The sequence below is a fragment of the Choloepus didactylus genome, chromosome 4 (assembly GCF_015220235.1).
Source record: "Choloepus didactylus isolate mChoDid1 chromosome 4, mChoDid1.pri, whole genome shotgun sequence".
NCBI lineage: Eukaryota > Metazoa > Chordata > Mammalia > Pilosa > Megalonychidae > Choloepus > Choloepus didactylus.
Window position 1 is genome coordinate 105,930,067 of NC_051310.1, and position 20,278 is coordinate 105,950,344.

The following is a 20,278-nucleotide window of genomic DNA, read 5'->3' on the forward strand; positions in this document are numbered from 1 at the left end:
AGTCAAAATGAGGTTTGTGAGATGGAAGCAAACAAATGTCCATCAACAGATGAATGGATAAAAGAAAATGTGGTATATACATACAATGGAATATCACTCAGATTTAAAAAGGAATGAAGTTCTGACTCATGCTACTACATGGATGAACCTTGACAATATCATGTTGAGTGAAATAAGTCAGGCACAAAGGAACAAATATTGTATGATTCTACTTAATTGAAATAGCTAGAATGTGCATATTCTTAGAGACAGAAAGTAGGGTACAGGTTGCCACAGGAGGCAGAGGTAGGGAATGGGGAATTAATGCATAATGGGTGTAAGGTGTAGGATTTCTATTTGTGGTGATGGGAAAGTTCTCATAATGAATGGTGGTGTCGGTAGCACAACATTGTGAATGTAATTAATGCCATTGAATTGTATACTCAAAAGTGGTTAAAATGGGAAATGTAATGTTGTATATGTTACGACAATAAATTTTTTAAAAAATGAGGTGTGTGCGTGGACGCTTGTCTCCATGTATAGGTGCACACATGCATGTACTGCTGAGCTCCTACCCACAGGAATAAAAGTAGTAGTATTACTTAATGGTTTTCCAGTTACCATCTGGAAATGTTGGGGAATTACTCATCAGGGACCACGATTATAAGATCTACATAATTGCTCCAGGTTTGTTATTTTTGTTTTCTATAGACATTACCAATAAATCTCTAAATGTAACAAAAAGGAACTAGGGATAAGTTGGGCCCTATGGTTCATGCCATTGGTAGTCTTGGGTAGGAGAAAGATGAATCTCAGCCAGTAGAGTAGTGGTGGCAGCTACTAAAGGAATAAAACACAAAAGGAATGCCAGAGACCTTTGGCATGGAAGAAAGGATTGCATGGAATTTGGTCTGGATATTAAAGGGAGATCTAGCCATCAAAAGACTGTATGATTGCCTGAAAGCACTATCTTCTCCTTACTAGTATTACAAGGTAAATAAACATGGAAAATCTTTTCAACTTGGCTCAGTAAAACATAATTGATACTTAGGGAATCACTCTCCCTTTACTAGGGGAAAATACCTGACAAGAATCTGATGGAGGTGATGGCCCCTCTCCACAGAAAAATGCATAAACAAGTTTTGTATATAATTTTAGGAGATTTGTGGATGTCTAGTTAAGGTATTTCCCTGCTTAGGGAGAAGCAATAGGTTTACATAATTGACTGTAATGGTTTCAAAGTACCAATCCTCAGCTGCCTTTGTTGGTATGTATTATCTCCATTGGTGCTCATTCCATTTCTGGTAATTGTCTCAAATTCAGATTCAGCAGTATTGTCCAAGTGCCTTCCATCCTAATTGTTCCCAAAGCCACACATAATAAATAAAATTCCAAACAGAATAATGTGACATTCTTCTCTAACTTGCCTATGAAATCCATGATGCCCAAAGAGATCTCTGGTCCACACACTGTATCAATTGCTAGTTCTTTCATTCATGACCCTATATGCCGATTTTCCTTTTAGAAAATATTTCTTAAATGAATTTTTTTCATTACTTTCTTTGTGACTATCATATATATTTTTGATCCAACACACACAAAGGACATTTCCTCAGCTTTAATGCTGTTTTCTTATGTAGTGCAAACATGATCTTAGGAGAGTTTCCTAGAATCTGCAAAATCATTTCCCAACTCTGCTGCTTCCTCCCCTGTTTATAAGACAAGCTGTAGTTAGATTTCCTTATCATTATCTGATGGGTTTCTCTCTTCTGTACTTGGAGACTGTATCTCTGACATTGGCCCTTTATCTTCAGCAGGCAATACAGTAGTCACTGGACCAAACCCTAGCCTTGACTTCTCTATGGGAATCACAGTGACATTTTGATCGGAGGGAAGGGTTCTGGAAGTTACGTAGTTGAGAAAGGAGATAATCCCTAGGGAAAGAGAAAAAATTGAAGTGAGGTTCAGTAGTAGTGTCTTTTGGCTTTTTAAATTCTTATTCATCCTTTAATACCTATTCAAAAGGCCTCTTTTCAGTTAAGCAAACCTTCCTCTCCCCAGCAGAGTTACTTTACCCCTTCTGTTTTCCCATTGCATCATAATATTTCTCACACTGGTTAGGGCAAAGCTTGAATCTCCTGGACTCAAATCATGGTTTCACCATTTCCTGTGTGATCTTGGGCAAGTTACTCAACCTGTCCACATCTCAGTTAGTGATAGAACAGTTTATTAATTCTAGGTTTTCTGATGCCAAAATCCTTGCTTTCTCCACCACACCACACTGCCTATCAGTGTATAAATGTTCAGAATAGGAACAGTCAGGGCTGCTATTTCTCCTAGATTCTACCTCCGTTTCCAGAAATGATTTCCCCCTCCATCTTTCTAACATAGACCAAGGGACTGACTCACCAGCAGACATGTATAAGAAGTCACCCCACCAGTTAACTTGATAGGTCCATAAGAGAGCTGACTCCATGACATCCCTCCTATGCCAGTGAACCTGTTCTACAAACAGGATGAGGCAGAGGAGCAAGCAGGTGGCTAGAACCAGAAGGAAATATGTCACAGCCCATCAGAATTTTAATCTGCTTTGACCCCCAACTCCAACTCTTCTTCTGCCTCCAGTGGCCATATGTATGGCAAAGATCAAAAAGAAGGTCATTTGAGGATTGGCCAAAATGGAAGAAAAGGGGGGCTAAGTTGTAGTCTATATAGTAAGAGATGGCAGGCAGCTAGCAACTTAGTGTGATACTGAAGAATAGAAAAGGAATGATAAAAAGAGAAAGAAAGCCCCACAGTGAAATATTTTTAACTTGACAATTTTACCATAGTATTACCCTGCCAGTCTAGGTCTGTACCTGAGACGAAGCTGAGCATGGATACCTTCAGATCCAATTTGGTGGTCATGCTTCCTCTTCTAGGGAGACAAGCACTGAAAAGCCAGCCAAGTCCAATCAGTATGGTCAGGACAGAGATGAGGAAGAAGGCCCTGGAGTATTGGAGGTAGTCTGCCAAGAAAAAGGAGAAAGTAAACACTTGGTGCTGATTTCTCATCAGAAACCACAGAGGCAAAAAGGCAGTGAAAAGATATATTTAAGCTACTGAAAGGGAAAAGCTGCCAGCCCTAAATTCTTTATCTGGAAAAACTGCCCTTCAACAAATAGGGAAAGTTTAAAATATTCACAGATAAGCAGAAACCAAAAGTTTGTCAACAAAAGAACTGCCCTACAAGATTTACTAAAAAAGAGTTCTGCAGCTTGAAAAGAAAGAAAGTAGAGAGTGGCTTAGAGTAGAGTGAAGAAATGAAGACCTTCAGTAAGGGTAACTTAAAAGGGTAAATGCAAAACCCAATAATATTGTATCCTCAATATACATCTCTACTCTTGAATTCCTATGAGTCAGAATACAAGTGAACATGAAAAAGGCATATTTTCTGATAAAGGACATGCAAAATATAAAAAGGTAAGGTGGGACAGAAACAACATAAAGAAGGAAACAGGGATAAGGGAGCAGATAATGAGTATGCTATTGAAGCTAAGTTGATATCTTCTTAGATTAGTAGGTTATAGTTGTAGGTTGTGTAATATAAACCCCAAGGTAACCAAGAAGAAAGTATTTTAAAAATATACAGAAACAGAAATGAGAAAGGGATCAGTCACATACATCACAAAAGATCAACTATACAGAAAAGGAGGTTTCAATATAGGAAAAGAGAGACACAAAAAATATATGACATATAAAAACCAAAGGATAGAATGGCTGAAGTAATGGCATTTACAGTAATAACACTGAAAGTTAATTAAACTCTCCAATCAAGAAACACAGGTCATCAGAATGGATTAAAAAGTATGATCCAGGGGGCAAGATGGCAGACTGGTGAGCTGTATGTTTTAGTTACTCCTCCAGGAAAGTAGGTAGAAAGCCAGGAACTGCGTGGACTGGACACCACAGAGCAATCTGACTTTGGGCATACTTCATACAACACTCATGAAAACGTGGAACTGCTGAGATCAGCGAAATCTGTAAGTTTTTGCGGCCAGGGGACCCGCGCCCCTCCCTGCCAGGCTCAGTCCCGTGGGAGGAGGGGCTGTCAGCTCCGGGAAGGAGAAGGGAGAACTGCAGTGGCACCCCTTATCGGAAACTCATTCTGCTGATCCAAACTCCAACCATAGATAGACGGAGACCAGACACCAGAGAATCTGAGAGCAGCCAGCCCAGCAGAGAGGAGACAGGCATAGAAAAAAACAACACGAAAAACTCCAAAATAAAAGCGGAGGATTTTTGGAGTTCTGGTGAACATAGAAGGGGGAAGGGCAGAGCTCAGGCCCGAGCTCAGGCCCTGAGGCGCATATGCAAATCCCGAAGAAAAGCTGATCTCTCTGCCCTGTGGACCTTTCCTTAATGGCCCTGGTTGCTTTGTCTCTTAGCATTTCAATAACCCATTAGATCTCTGAGGAGGGCCCCTTTTTTTTTTTTTTTTAATCCTTTTTTCTTTTTCTAAAACAATTACTCTAAGAAGCCCAATACAGAAAGCTTCAAAGACTTGCAATTTGGGCAGGTCAAGTCAAGAGCAGAACTAGGAGAGCTCTGAGACAAAACGCAATAATCCAGTGGCTGAGAAAATTCACTAAACACCACAACTTCCCAAGAAAAGGGGGGTGTCCGCTCACAGCCATCATCCTGGTGGACAGGAAACACTCCTGCCCATCGCCAGCCCCATAGCCCAGAACTGCCCCAGACAACCCAGTGTGACGGAAGTGCTTCAAATAACAGGCACACACCACAAACCTGGGTGTGGACATTAGCCTTCCCTGCAACCTCAGCTGATTGTCCCAGAGTTGGGAAGGTAGAGCAGTGTGAATTAACAAAGCCCCATTCAGCCATCATTTCAGCAGACTGGGAGCCTCCCTACACAGCCCAGCAGCCCAGAACTGCCGTGGGGGGACGGCACTCACATGTGACATAGCACAGTCATCCCTCAACAGAGGACCCGGGGTGCACGGCCTGGAAGAGGGGCCCACTTGCAAGTCTCAGGAGCCATACGCCAATACCAAGGACTTGTGGGTCAGTGACAGACACAAACTGTGGCAGGACTGAACTGAAGGATTAGACTATTGCAGCAGCTTTAAAACTCTAGGATCACCAGGGAGATTTGATTGTTAGAGCCACCCCCCCCCTCCCTGACAGCCCAGAAACACGCCCCATATACACGGCAGGCAACACCAACTACACACGCAAGCTTGGTACACCAATTGGACCCCACAAGACTCACTCCCCCACTCACCAAAAAGGCTAAGCAGGAGAGAACTGGCTTGTGGAGAACAGGTGGCTCGTGGACGCCACCTGCTGGTTAGTTAGAGAAAGTGTACTCCACGAAGCTGTAGATCTGATAAATTAGAGATAAGGACTTCAATTGGTCTACAAATCCTAAAAGAACCCTATCAAGTTCAGCAAATGCCACGAGGCCAAAAACAACAGAAAATTATAAAGCATATGAAAAAAACAGACGATATGGATAACCCAAGCCCAAGCACCCAAATCAAAAGACCAGAAGAGACACAGCACCTAGAGCAGCTACTCAAAGAACTAAAGATGAACAATGAGACCATAGTACGGGAGATAAAGGAAATCAAGAAGACCCTAGAAGAGCATAAAGAAGACATTGCAAGACTAAATAAAAAAATGGATGATCTTATGGAAATTAAAGAAACTGTTGACCAAATTAAAAAGATTCTGGACACTCATAGTACAAGACTAGAGGAAGTTGAATAACGAATCAGTGACCTCGAAGATGACAGAATGGAAAATGAAAGCATAAAAGAAAGAATGGGGAAAAAAATTGAAAAAAATCGAAATGGACCTCAGAGATATGATAGATAATATGAAACGTCCAAATATAAGACTCATTGGTGTCCCAGAAGGGGAAGAAAAGGGTAAAGGTCTAGGAAGAGTATTCAAAGAAATTGTTGGGGAAAACTTCCCAAATCTTCTAAACAACATAAATACACAAATCATAAATGCTCAGCGAACCCCAAATAGAATAAATCCAAATAAACCCACTCCGAGACATATACTGATCACACTTTCAAACACAGAAGAGAAGGAGCAAGTTCTGAAAGCAGCAAGAGAAAAGCAATTCACCACATACAAAGGAAACAGCATCAGACTAAGTAGTGACTACTCAGCAGCCACCATGGAGGCGAGAAGACAGTGGCACGATATATTTAAAATTCTGAGTGAGAAAAATTTCCAGCCAAGAATACTTTATCCAGCAAAGCTCTCCTTCAAATTTGAGGGAGAGCTTAAATTTTTCACAGACAAACAAATGCTGAGAGAATTTGCTAACAAGAGACCTGCCCTACTGGAGATACTCAAGGGAGCCCTACAGACAGAGAAACAAAGACAGGACAGAGAGACTTGGAGAAAGGTTCAGTACTAAAGAGATTCGGTATGGGTACAATAAAGGATATTAATAGACAGAGGGGAAAAATATGACAAACATAAACCAAAGGATAAGATGGCTGATTCAAGAAATGCCTTCACAATTATAACGTTGAATGTAAATGGATTAAACTCCCCAATTAAAAGATATAGATTCGCAGAATGGATCAAAAAAAATGAACCATCAATATGTTGCATACAAGAGACTCATCTTAGACACAGGGACACAAAGAAACTGAAAGTGAAAGGATGGAAAAAAATATTTCATGCAAGCTACAGCCAAAAGAAAGCAGGTGTAGCAATATTAATCTCAGATAAAATAGACTTCAAATGCAGGGATGTTTTGAGAGACAAAGAAGGCCACGACATACTATTAAAAGGGACAATTCAGCAAGAAGAAATAACAATCGTAAATGTCTATGCACCCAATCAAGGTGCCACAAAATACATGAGAGAAACACTGGAAAAACTAAAGGAAGCAATTGATGTTTCCACAATAATTGTGGGAGACTTCAACACATCACTCTCTCCTATAGATAGATCAACCAGACAGAAGACCAATAAGGAAATTGAAAACCTAAACAATCTGATAAATGAATTAGATTTAACAGACATATACAGGACATTACATCCCAAAGCACCAGGATACACATACTTTTCTAGTGCTCATGGAACTTTCTCCAGAATAGATCATATGCTGGGACATAAAACAAGCCTCAATAAATTTAAAAAGATTGAAATTATTCAAAGCACATTCTCTGACCACAATGGAATACAATTAGAAGTCAATAACCATCAGAGACTTAGAAAATTCACAAATACCTGGAGGTTAAACAACACACTCCTAAACAATCAGTGGGTTAAAGAAGAAATAGCAAGAGAAATTGCTAAATATATAGAGACGAATGAAAATGAGAACACAACATACCAAAACCTATGGGATGCAGCAAAAGCAGTGCTCAGGGGGAAATTTATAGCACTAAACGCATATATTAAAAAGGAAGAAAGAGCCAAAATCAAAGAACTAATGGATCAACTGAAGAAGCTAGAAAATGAACAGCAAACCAATCCTAAACCAAGTAGAAGAAAAGAAATAACAAGGATTAAAGCAGAAATAAATGACATAGAGAACAAAAAAACAATAGAGAGGATGAATATCACCAAAAGTTGGTTCTTTGAGAAGATCAACAAGATTGACAAGCCCCTAGCTAGACTGACAAAATCAAAAAGAGAGAAGACCCATATAAACAAAATAATGAATGAAAAAGGTGACATAACTGCAGATCCTGAAGAAATTAAAAAAATTATAAGAGGATACTATGAACAACTGTATGGCAACAAACTGGATAATGTAGAGGAAATGGACAATTTCCTGGAAACATATGAACAACCTAGACTGACCAGAGAAGAAATAGAAGACCTCAACCAACCCATCACAAGCAAAGAGATCCAATCAGTCATCAAAAATCTTCCCACAAATAAATGCCCAGGGCCAGATGGCTTCACAGGGGAATTCTACCAAACTTTCCAGAAAGAACTGACACCAATCTTACTCAAACTCTTTCAAAACATTGAAGAAAATGGAACACTACCTAACTCATTTTATGAAGCTAACATCAATCTAATACCAAAACCAGGCAAAGATGCTACAAAAAAGGAAAACTACCGGCCAATCTCCCTAATGAATATAGATGCAAAAATCCTCAACAAAATACTTGCAAATAGAATACAAAGACACATTAAAAAAATCATACACCATGACTAAGTGGGGTTCATTCCAGGCATGCAAGGATGGTTCAACGTAAGAAAATCAATCAATGTGTTACAACACATTAACAAGTCAAAAGGGAAAAATCAATTGATCATCTCAATAGATGCTGAAAAAGCATTTGACAAAGTCCAACATCCCTTTTTGATAAAAACACTTCAAAAGGTAGGAATTGAAGGAAACTTCCTCAACATGATAAAGAGCATATATGAAAAACCCACAGCCAGCATAGTACTCAATGGTGAGAGACTGAAAGTCTTCCCTCTAAGATCAGGAACAAGACAAGGATGCCCGCTGTCACCACTGTTATTCAACATTGTGCTGGAAGTGCTAGCCAGGGCAATCCGGCAAGACAAAGAAATAAAAGGCATCCAAATTGGAAAAGAAGAAGTAAAACTGTCATTGTTTGCAGATGATATGATCTTATATCTAGAAAACCCTGAGAAATCGACGATACAGCTACTAGAGCTAATAAACAAATTTAGCAAAGTAGCGGGATACAAGGTTAATGCACATAAGTCAGTAATGTTTCTATATGCTAGAAATGAACAAACTGAAGAGACACTCAAGAAAAAGATACCATTTTCAATAGCAACTAAAAAAATCAAGTACCTAGGAATCAACTTAACCAAAGATGTAAAAGACCTATACAAAGAAAACTACATAACTCTACTAAAAGAAATAGAAGGGGACCTTAAAAGATGGAAAAATATTCCATGTTCATGGATAGGAAGACTAAATGTCATTAAGATGTCAATTCTACCCAAACTCATCTACAGATTCAATGCAATCCCAATCAAAATTCCAACAACCTACTTTGCAGACTTGGAAAAGCTAGTTATCAAATTTATTTGGAAAAGGAAGATGCCTCGAATTGCTAAAGACACTCTAAAAAAGAAAAACGAAGTGGGAGGACTTACACTCCCTGACTTTGAAGCTTATTATAAAGCCACAGTTGCCAAAACAGCATGGTACTGGCACAAAGATAGACATATAGATCAATGGAATTGAATTGAGAATTCAGAGATAGACCCTCAGATCTATGGCCGACTGATCTTTGATAAGGCCCCCAAAGTCACTGAACTGAGTCATAATGGTCTTTTCAACAAATGGGGCTGGGAGAGTTGGATATCCATATCCAAAAGAATGAAAGAGGACCCCTACCTCACCCCCTACACAAAAATTAACTCAAAATGGACCAAAGATCTCAATATAAAAGAAAGTACCATAAAACTCCTAGAAGATAATGTAGGAAAACATCTTCAAGACCTTGTATTAGGCGGCCACTTCCTAGACTTTACACCCAAAGCACAAGCAACAAAAGAGAAAATAGATAAATGGGAACTCCTCAAGCTTAGAAGTTTTTGCACCGGTTAGAATGGCTGCCATTAATCAAACAGGAAACTACAAATGCTGGAGGGGATGTGGAGAAATTGGAACTCTCATTCATTGTTGGTGGGACTGTATAATGGTTCAGCCACTCTGGAAGTCAGTCTGGCAGTTCCTTAGAAAACTAGATATAGAGTTACCATTCGATCCAGCGATTGCACTTCTCGGTGTATACCCGGAAGATCGGAAAGCAGTGACACGAACAGATATCTGCATGCCAATGTTCATAGCAGCATTATTCACAATTGCCAAGAGATGGAAACAACCCAAATGTCCTTCAACAGATGAGTGGATAAATAAAATGTGGTATATACACACGATGGAATACTACGCGGCAGTAGGAAGGAATGATCTCGTGAAACATATGACAACATGGATGAACCTTGAAGACATAATGCTGAGCGAAATAAGCCAGGCACAAAAAGAGAAATATTATATGCTACCACTAATGTGAACTTTGAAAAATGTAAAACAAATGGTTTATAAAAAGTATGATCCAACTATATGTTGCTTACAAGAGACTCACCTTAGACACAAAGACACAAATAGATTGAAAGTGGAAGGATGGAAAAAGATATTCCATGCAAATAGTAACCAAAAAAGAGCTGGGGTAGCTGTACTAATATCAGACAAAGTAGACCTTAAGTCAAAAGCTTTACAAGAGACAAAGGACAGTATAATAATAATAGCAATAATAATTATTATTTTATTGTTATAATAAACAATAATAAAAGGGGCAATGAACCAAGAAGAAATAACAATCATACATATTTATGCATCTAACCACAATGCCCCAAAATACATGAGGCAAACACTGGCAAAACTGAAGGGAGGAATAGACACCTCTACGATAACGGTTGGAGACTTCAATATGCTACTGCATCAGTGGATAGAACATCTAGACAGAGCATCAACAAGGAAACAAAGAACTTGAATAGTAGGATCAGTGAATTAGACCTAACAGACATATACAGAACATTGCACCCCAAAACAGCAAGATACACATTCTTCTCAAGTGCACAGGGATCATTCTCCAGGATAGACTACATGTTGGGTCACAAAACAAGTCTCTATAAATGATAAAAGACTTAAATTATCCAAAGTGTCTTCTCTGACCATAATGGAATGAAGCTAGAAATCAATAACAGGCACAGAACTGGAAACTCCAGAAATATATGGAAGTTACAAAACACACTCTTTAACAATCAGTGGGACAAAGGAAAAATTACAAGAGAAATCAGTAAATATCTTGAGATGAATGAAAGCAAGAACACAACGTATCAAAACTTATGGGATGCAGCGAAGACAGTGCTGTGAGGGAAACCTGTAACCCTAAATGCTTACATTAAAAAAGAAGACAGAGCTAAAATGAAAGACCTGAATACACACTTTAAGGAACTAGAAAAAGAACAACAAACTAAACTCAAAGCAAGCAGAAGGAAAGAAATAACAAAAATTAGAGGAGAAATAAATGAAATCAAGAATAAAAGAAACAATAGAGAGCAATAAGAAAACCAAAAGTTGGTTCTTTGAAAAGATCAGTAAAATTGACAAACCCCTGGCTAGACTGACGAGAGAGAGAGAGAGAGAGAGAGAGAGACAGACACAGACACAGAGAGAGGGAAGATGCAAATAATTTTATAATTAAAATCAGAAATGAGGGGGAGGGGAATTACTACTGACCCCTCAGGAATAAAAAAGATCATAAGAGGATACTATGAACAACTGTAGGCCAACAAACTAGACAACCTAGATGATGAAAGAGACAAATTTCTAGAAACATAATCTACCTACAGTGACTATAGAGGAAATAGATGATCTCAACAGAAAAGCAAATGAGTAAGTCATCAAAGACCTCCCAACAAAGAAGAGCCCAGGACCAGAAAGCTTCACAGGGGAATTTTGCAAAACCTTCCAAGAAAAATCAATACCAATCCTGCTCAAAATTTTCCAAAAAATTGAACCAGAGGGCACATTACCTAACTCATTCTAGGAGGCCACCACCATCCTAATACCACAGCCAAATAAAGATACTACAAGAACAGAAAATTACAGACCAATTTCTCATATGAATATAGATGCAAAAATCCTCAATAAAATACTTGTAAATCAAATCCAACAATACATTGAAAGAATTATAAACCATGACCAAGTGGGATTTCTCCCAGGTATGCAAGGGTGGTTCTGCAAAAGAAAATAAATTAATGTAATTCACCATTAGCAAAAGAAAGCAAAAACACACACACACACACGCACACAAATGATCATCTCAGTTGACACAGAAAAGATATTTGACAAAATACAGCATCCTTTTTAGATAAAAACATTTAGAAAAATAGGAATAGAAGGAAGCTTCCTCAACATGATAAAGGCCATATAGGAAAACCCACAGTTAACACCATACTCAACGGTGAAAGACTGAAAGCTTTCTCGTTAAAATCTGGAACAAGACAAGGATGCCTTGTGCTGGAAGTTCTAGCCAGAACAGTTAGGCAAGAAAAAGAAATAAAAGGCATCCAATTGGAAAGGAAGAAATGAAACTTTCACTATTTGCAGATGGCATGATCCTATATATAGAAAGTCCTGAAAAATCTACAACAAAGCTACTAGATGTAATAAATTATTCAGGAAAGTGGCAAGGTACAAGATCAACATGTAAAAATCAGTAGTGTCTCTATACACTAGTAATGAGAAATTTGAGAAGGAAATCAGGAAAAAAGTTCCATTTTCAATAGCAATTAAAAGAATCAAATATTTAGGAATAAATCTAACCAAAAATGTAAAGGACTTATACATGGAAAACTACAAAATTTTGCTAAAGGAAATCAAAGAAAATCTAAATAAATGGAAGGACTTTCCATGATCATGGTTTGGAAAACTAAATATTGTTATGATGTCAATTCTACCCAGAATGATTTACACATTCAACCCAATCCCAATCAAAAATCCAACAGCGTACTTTGCAGAGATGGAAAAGGCAATTATCAAATTTATTTGGAAGGGTAAAGGGCCCTGAGTAGTCAAAACCATATTAAAAAAGAACAAAGTTGTAGGATTCACACTTCTTAACTTTAAAACCTATTATAAAGGTAAAGTAGTCAAAAGAGCATGATACTGGCACAGGTTAGATATATAGACCAAGGAATTGAATTGAGAGTTCAGAAATAGACCATCACATCTATGGTCAATTGATTTTTGACAAGGCTGCCAATTCCACCCAATGTGGAAAGAATAATAGTCGAAGAGATTATTCAGTGTAGAAAGAATAGTTGAAGCAACTATTCTTCCCATGTGGAGAACTGGAAATCCATATGCAAAAGAGTGAAAGAGGACCCCTATCTGACACCATATACAAAAATTAACTCCAAATGGCTCAAAGACCTAATTATAAGAACCAGTACTACAAAGCTTCTAGAAGAAAATGTAGGGAAGCATCTTCAGGATCTTGTGTTAGGCAGTGGTTTTTTAGACTTTAACCCAAAGCACAAGCTACAAAAGAAAAAAAAAGAGAAATGGGACCTCGTCAAAATTTAAAACTTTTGTTCCTCAAAGGACTTTATCATAAAAGTGAAAAGATAACCTACTCAATGGGAGAAAATATTTGGAAACCACAAATCCAGTTAGGGTTTACTATCCAGAATATATAAAGAAATCCTACACCTCACCAATAAAAAGACAAACAACCCAATTTAAAAATGGGCAAAAGACTTGAATAGACATTTCTCCAAAAAAGATATATAAATGGCTGAAAAGCACACGGAAAGATGCTCAACATCATTAGCTATTTGGCAAATACAAATCAAAACCACAATGAGATACCATTTCACACACTGGAATAACTACTATATAAAAAAAACAAACAGAAAATTCAGGTGTTGGAGAGGATGTTGGGAAATAGGTACATTTATTCATTGCTGGTGGGAATGTAAAATGGTGCAGCTACTGTGGAAGACAGTTTGGCAGTTTCTCAGAAAATGAAATATAGAATTACCATATGACTGGCAATCCCTCTATTAATGCAAGGTGTTAATAAAAGAGTGGTATATTGGAAAAATATATACCCTAATGTAAACTATGGACTATAGTTAATACTACAATTATAATGTTCTTTCATCAATTGTAACAAAGGTACCAAATTAAAGTGTTAATAATAGGGGGTTATATGGGAATGCTGTATTTTTTACATAATTTTTCTGTAAACCTACAATTTTTCTAATTAAAAATATATCTTTAAAAATGCTAATAGTGGGTAAATCTGGGTACCTGAGTGGGGGATATGTTGGCGTTCTATGTATTGGTTTTTGTATTATTTTTGCACTTTCCTCTAAGTTTGAAGTTATTTCAAAATACAAAGTTTAAAGAAATAAAAAATAAAGAATAGGTCTGCTAAAGTTCTGCTCTAAAACCCTCATCCATGTGCCACACACTCCTTCTTCCTTCATGTCTTTGCTCCAGAATCTCATCTCTCTGGCAGAGTGGACATGCTAAACTATCCCTAAAATGAAGATACCTTTCCCTTAATTTCCCCAGCCCAAGCTATAATTTTAGCAATATTTTACTGAAAATTTAATTAAAAGTAACTTACAATTGCTAGTAGATGTAGCTTTTCTGATATACCACAGAAATACCAGCAAAATCCTTAACATCCCGAATAGTGGTCTCCCTTTCTAACTTCTTTTCCTGTCTCAATGTGGCAGGGGACCGCTCATACCCATCACTAAAATTTCTCTAAGCACTTCTATATGTAAGATCCAAACCCAGCTTCCAAGTAACCCTGAGCAAATAAATGATATACCAAGTTTATCCCAGTCTAAAATTGGCTTCCTAAGTTTCATTTTGTTCTCCAGAACCTGTCACTTACTACCATGATCAATAATAGTAATTTCCATTAAGAGAAACTACTCTCCTACCCACGGAAGTGAATTGTTCTGTGGCCCCAACAAGTTAGCCACCTTAAAACGTGATAATTCAAGAGCAGAACATTTTCAACGAAAGACTGGGCTATTCAGAATTAGCAGTATATGAAGCCAGTCAGAACCTGCATTCCAAAATGAGCTGCAGGAAGTCCAGCGTGACAAGCATCTTTTGTGGTATTTAGCCTCTAACCTCCCACAGGCCCTAGCAGCACCTGTCTTCACCCTGAACTGTTGCCTGTAGTCCACCAGCTATGGCTACCTGGACCAAGGAAGGGCACCAAAGTTGGAGCAATTTGCTTCTTACACTTGGAGACTAATTGATGATAATATTCTCTTTTGTTTACTTGAACTAAGAAGATGTAAAGCTGGGCTGGGTGTTACTTTTCAGGTACTTATACTAATAAACAGGGAAAACTGAACTGTAGAGAGAAAACAAAACATAAACAAAATTGAGTGACCAAGCAACTCCAGAGAGACTGAGACTAGGTGGCCTGATTTCTAATGGCCTTCTCCTTCTGAGATTCCAACTTTCCCTGAGGCCTAGCAAACTTGCTGTCATTGGGAATCTAGGAAATTCTTATGAGTCTTTATACGTTCACTCTTCAGCTTGCACTAGTTTGAATGGGTTTCGATTTAAAACACAAAAGAGCACCATCTAAGATAACCAGGCCAGTTTCTTTTCATAGTCTCTATTCTCAGAGAAGACTGTGGTTTCATGTTCTTCCTACAGCCCTCTCAGTCTTAGCTCTTTATCTGTTGAAAACTACATAAACAAGATCATTTACAACTCCACAGGAACAACTAAAGACTTAGAGCATGGAAGTCTAACCCCCTCAATCACTCCCAAAGTAACCAAGTTTACTGGCCATGATCATGCATAAGAGATTGTAAAACCAAACTGAACACTTAGCTTCAGAGTCTGAAACATCTGCACTTGGTTAGCTTCATAGTTTTATATTCATGTAACTAAGCCAAAGGACCCAAAACTGAATTCAAGCCTCCATCTTTTGTGAGACCAAAACCAATTTTAGCTTTTAAATGAAGTTTTTACGGGAGCTACCCATCAACCTTTTTAAAATCTTAGGACCTATGTTGAAAAAGGCCCTGCTTTTACATTTCAGTAAGAAACCTTGGTCCAGAGAGAGAGCAGTCCTATAGATTAAAGGAAAGTCCATCTGGGTCACCTATATCCAAACATTTCTGAATCTTTCCTTAGTCATATGCTTTGATGTGGGCTTAGGTTGCAGGATAGCCAGAAAAGCCTCCTAGTTTACTGAAGGCAATGAAGCTAACACCTTTGGAAGAGGGCAGATGCCACTTTCAATTTAGAGAGGAAGAAGCCCAAACCATTTGAAAAACTTGGTAAGATCCCTGCTGGAGTTCTCAGGATCAGTCCTAGCAGTGGTTTCTGCACTTCAGAGCACCATTAAGTAGGACTTAAAAGTTACCGACACTACCAGAAAGCAGTAGTGTTTCTGTGGCATCCCCTCAGCACTCAGTAAAATTAGGACAATGCCATTTGGCAGTTTATAATTTATGGGAAGGACTCCCCCTACTATTAAGGAAGTAAAACTTTGCCTGAGAGGTTTTAGAAAGTGAGAGGGTCAGGGCTATAAGCTGTTCTACCCTTAAAAACAAATAAGTTTGCTTATACTAGATACCCTTCTTCTCCAAGGTTGTTGACATCCTGGAAGGAGGGGATGAAGAAGTCATGATGACATGAGAAGAAAGAAGCACAAGAGAGAAGCCAACTGTAGTAAAGCTAAGTACACAGCTATTCCAAAGGGATTTGATGGCAGAACTCTCCCCTCCAAATCCTAGGATCTTCAGCAAAAATCAAAACCAGGTTAGGAAGGCAGTGCTCCAAAGGTATAAGTATCCAGCCCCTTTTTAGCTATGTAGAAGTTAGATTAAGTTGGTAGCAGAGGTGAGACTGATTTGGGGGAGGAAAAGTTGCTGCTGGAGACAAGATGGAGAATCAGCCCATTTACTTAGCCAAATCAAAATTGCTGCTGCCATTGTGCCTTCATTCCAGGACATAGACCAAGACAAAACTCCCCCAGACTCAGGGAAAATGCCTAAAAGAGGTAGTATTGGAAGAGAAAAGATGCTGGGTAGAGACCTAGCACCCTGGAGAGGAGGCCATGAGATCTGCCCAGTATCTAGGTTCTCTTGTAACCCTGTTGGAGTGCCAGGATAAAGTATCCCTATACAGCTTGACAACGTTTATTGTGTGGTGGTTCCCAGGTTCCTGTCTCTGGAATGTCCAGTCTCTTAACTAAAAGACTTACCCTTTCTTCCCCACCCTCTGAAAAATAGTTCAAATTACCTTCTGTTGGCAACACATTCCTTTACATTATGATCTGATCTCAATTATGCTGTGGGGAGTTAAAGGAAGGGTCTGTTCCACACTTGAGTAAAATGCAGAATAGTGTCCTATACCCATCCACCTCCCACCACCCTCCTTCTTCATCCTATTAGCAGCAGCTACAGCACAAAAGCCCTCAGTTATCTAGAGCCAGGTGAAGTCAGAGACTGGGGAATGCTGGCCTGAAGTGAGTCCAGGACAGAGAAAGCTGAGCACACACATTCTTGAGTCATCTGAGATGGCCCATGTAGAACTCTCAGGAGTAACTGGGGACGCCATGGAGGAAGGGGCTAAATTCTTGCAATCCAGTAGGTAAATGTTTGAAGTCATTGAATTTGGACAATGACGTATTTGGGTAATCATAACATCATATTATTATCATAGGCTGATGAGGACTGGACACCCTGATTACATTTTTGGGATTCCTTATGAGATCTGTATTGCAGACTAATTAATGACCCTAGAATTAGCACAGGTTGACATTGGAAATAAGGGATGAATACTTGATTTATAATTGTGTACTTAAAGGACTCACTTAGTTGGCTTTCTCTAAACAATTAACAGTTCACCTCAAAGATGAATTCAAGGTTCCAAGAAATAAACAATTTGCTGTTCTAGGTGACAAAATTTCAAGATTCTAACTCATTAAAGATTCAATTAATAATCTTAAGGTCTGACTTTTAGCCTGGACACCCAGTTATATCAGTATAATTGCAGTTTACTCTTTACGCTTAAATCTTTTACTCAATTTCTAATTATTTCCTTTGAATTAATTTCTAGAAAATGGAATTATTGAATGTCTCAGGAGATGAACATTTTTAAGTCTCTGGACACATTATCACATTGCTTGGGTTTTACTAATTTACATAGTCCCCAATGAGTATGCGAGTGTGCAGCATTGTGCATTATCATTTAAAAATCTCTGTTAATTTTCTGGTTAAAAAACATTATCTCATTGTTCATTTGATTTACTTTTCTTGGATGGATGATTGAGATTAAAATTGTTTTTCCTGTGTTTATTAGACATTTCTGTTTTGTGAATTATTGTTCACAGAATTTATTTGGGTCTCTCTTTTTCTAGATAATTTGTATAAATTTTTTAGATGTTAAGGCCATTGATCTTTTATCTTTCATATTTCTTGCAAATATTTTCTCTAATTCTCCTTTTTGGTTGAAAATGCAGTTGTGTGTCTGCCTGCTTTTGATTTTAGTTTCTTCCCATTACAATGCTTTGAGATCCTGATCCTTAGTTCCACTTGCCACAGCCTATGGCCATAACTGAGGTTCTACCTCATAATTGGGCCAAGGTGCACTCCTTCCCACCCCCAAAGTATATGGGATTCTCACTTTTCTAAGAAAGAGAAATAAATGTTTTACTCATGTATCTTTTCTTTCACAATACCTGTTTCTTTGTGTAAATATATATATTGTGGGTAATGAGAAAGCTGTTTAGTGTAGTTGTCTTTCCTCTAAGGTCTTCTGATATAAAAATTCATGCATATGTGGGATGGAGAACATCTTCTTGACCAAAAGGGGGATGTGAAAGGAAATGAAATAAGCTACAGTGGCAGAGAGGTTCCAAAAGGAGCTGAGAGGTCACTCTGGTGGGCATTCTTAATGTACAATATAGACAACCCTTTTTAGGTTCTAGTGAGTTGGAATAGCTAGCAGTAAATACCTGAGGCTATCAAACTACAACCCAGAACGCATGAATCTTGAAGATGATTGTATAAAAATGTAGCTTATGAGGGGTGACAATGGGATTGGGAAAGCCATATGGACCACACTATCCTGTGTCTAGTTTATAGATGAATGAGTAGAAAAATGGGGGAAGGAAACAAACAAACAAACAAACAAACAAGGCACCCAGTGTTCTTTTTTAATTTAATTGCTCTTTTTCACTTTAATTATTATTCTTGTTATTTTTGTGTGTGTGGTAATGAAGTTGTCAGGGATTGATTTTGGTGATGAATGCACAACTATGTAATGGTACTATGAACAATCGAATATACGCTTTGTTTTATGTGACTGCATGGTATAGGAATATATCTCAATAAAATGAATTTTAAAAAAATTCATGCATATGATATTTCTTCTAGCCCCAGACACTTATTTTTAAATATTTTGTGTTATATTTTCAGATTTTTTTAGGTTCACATAAAATGTGACATAAATAATATAAGTAGCTGGCATTTTTTTATATACCACATAACCAATATGCATTTAAATTCTCTTCTACTGCTGTCAGAACAAGTTGACACTTCTGCTTTATCTCTCAGCTATGATCAGCTCTCTTCTGTTTCCATAAGCCACCTTAGGAAATCAATCACATTACTTCACATTATCACCTTGTAAATGATAAAAGAATTCTTACCATTTTGGGGGAGAGGGAGAAACCTGGGAAGGAGGGAGAGAGCGTACACCACTGAGAATACCAAAGAAAAGGTTGGTTACATTCACAATTTGGCTGATGTCTATCCTGGACTTAGAGAGGTGAAGGCCGAAAGATCTTGGAAGAAGAAAGATGAAGGGCCAATGTGGCAGAAAGCCCTGGAACTATGGAGCAAGCTTGCAGCATTTAATTTATTGGCACTCACAGGGTGGTTTGGGTGTGTGGCTCCAGCACAGCTTATGGTTGCATGAAGTCCAGAGTCCTGCATAGAGCTCAAGACCATTCTTGATCACCAGGAACTGCACCCAGTTCAGTGGGGACACGCAGATCAGCATTAGGAGGCCAAACCCACAGAGGCTGCCACAGAACATTCGGATGTAGGTGTGTGTCTGATTCACATGCTGCTGCCGCCTCCGGGGTGGCATTGAGGCACTCGGATGTTTGTTGGTGGGGAGCGTAGGCTACAAGGATGAGGGAAATATTGCCTACCCAAAAAGATTATTCCTGATCCCCAGGGTCTCCTACTCTACTTCAAATATCCCCAGTGGGTTTTATGTATGAGTATCTTTCCCTACCCCATATTAAAAGACAGATTTTTCAGGGTGATCTTTTCCATCTGTCCTTAGGCCAATTTTTCTAGCTCCATCTATAAGTCAGTCCTCTCCCTTCCATCTAACCTACAATTAGGTACCTCCTCACCCTTTGGTATTTCCGGTCCCCCTTCATTTTGGGAACCTCAGGATTGTAGAAGGTCAAGATTATGTCTTCTCTCCTCTCCATCTTGGCAGCCAGTTCAGTTCATAACTGCCACGGAATTTGTCTCAATACTTCCTTACACATGCTGGCAGAACCAAAAGGGGCCATAACCCATGGTACAGATTCAGTTTCTGTTTCATATGCCAGATCTGCTCAGATCAAGAACAAATCATCACAGCTCCACCCTCCTCCTTCAGCCACATTGATGGCAGAGGCAGAGAAGTTAAGAACTTAGAGCCCATTTCTCACTGGAGAGGAAAACTTATCGT

The 20,278-nt window shown here is 38.5% G+C and overlaps 1 protein-coding gene across 1 annotated transcript; it reads right to left on the reverse strand.

The window, feature by feature from the left end:
• Positions 1–1,710: 1,710 nt before the first annotated feature.
• On the reverse strand, positions 1,711–20,033 carry TMEM202 (transmembrane protein 202). Its single transcript, XM_037835082.1, has 5 exons — positions 19,953–20,033; positions 19,459–19,714; positions 2,838–2,987; positions 2,389–2,520; positions 1,711–1,913 (listed from the first exon to the last, which is right to left on the reverse strand). The coding sequence occupies exons 1-5, from the start codon at positions 20,031–20,033 to the stop codon at positions 1,711–1,713; spliced, it is 822 nt and encodes a 273-aa protein (XP_037691010.1).
• Between the last annotated feature and the right edge of the window lie 245 nt (positions 20,034–20,278).

Coding starts and splice junctions, on each gene's coding strand:
- TMEM202 (XM_037835082.1), bottom strand. CDS start 20,033: ATGGAGAGGAGAGAAGACATAATCTTGACCTTCTACAATCCTGAGGTT. Junction 19,715..19,952: donor GGGACCGGAAATACCAAAGG/GTGAGGAGGTAC, acceptor TCATCCTTGTAG/CCTACGCTCCCCACCAACAA. Junction 1,914..2,388: donor CTTCTTATACATGTCTGCTG/GTGAGTCAGTCC, acceptor CTCTTTCCCTAG/GGATTATCTCCTTTCTCAAC.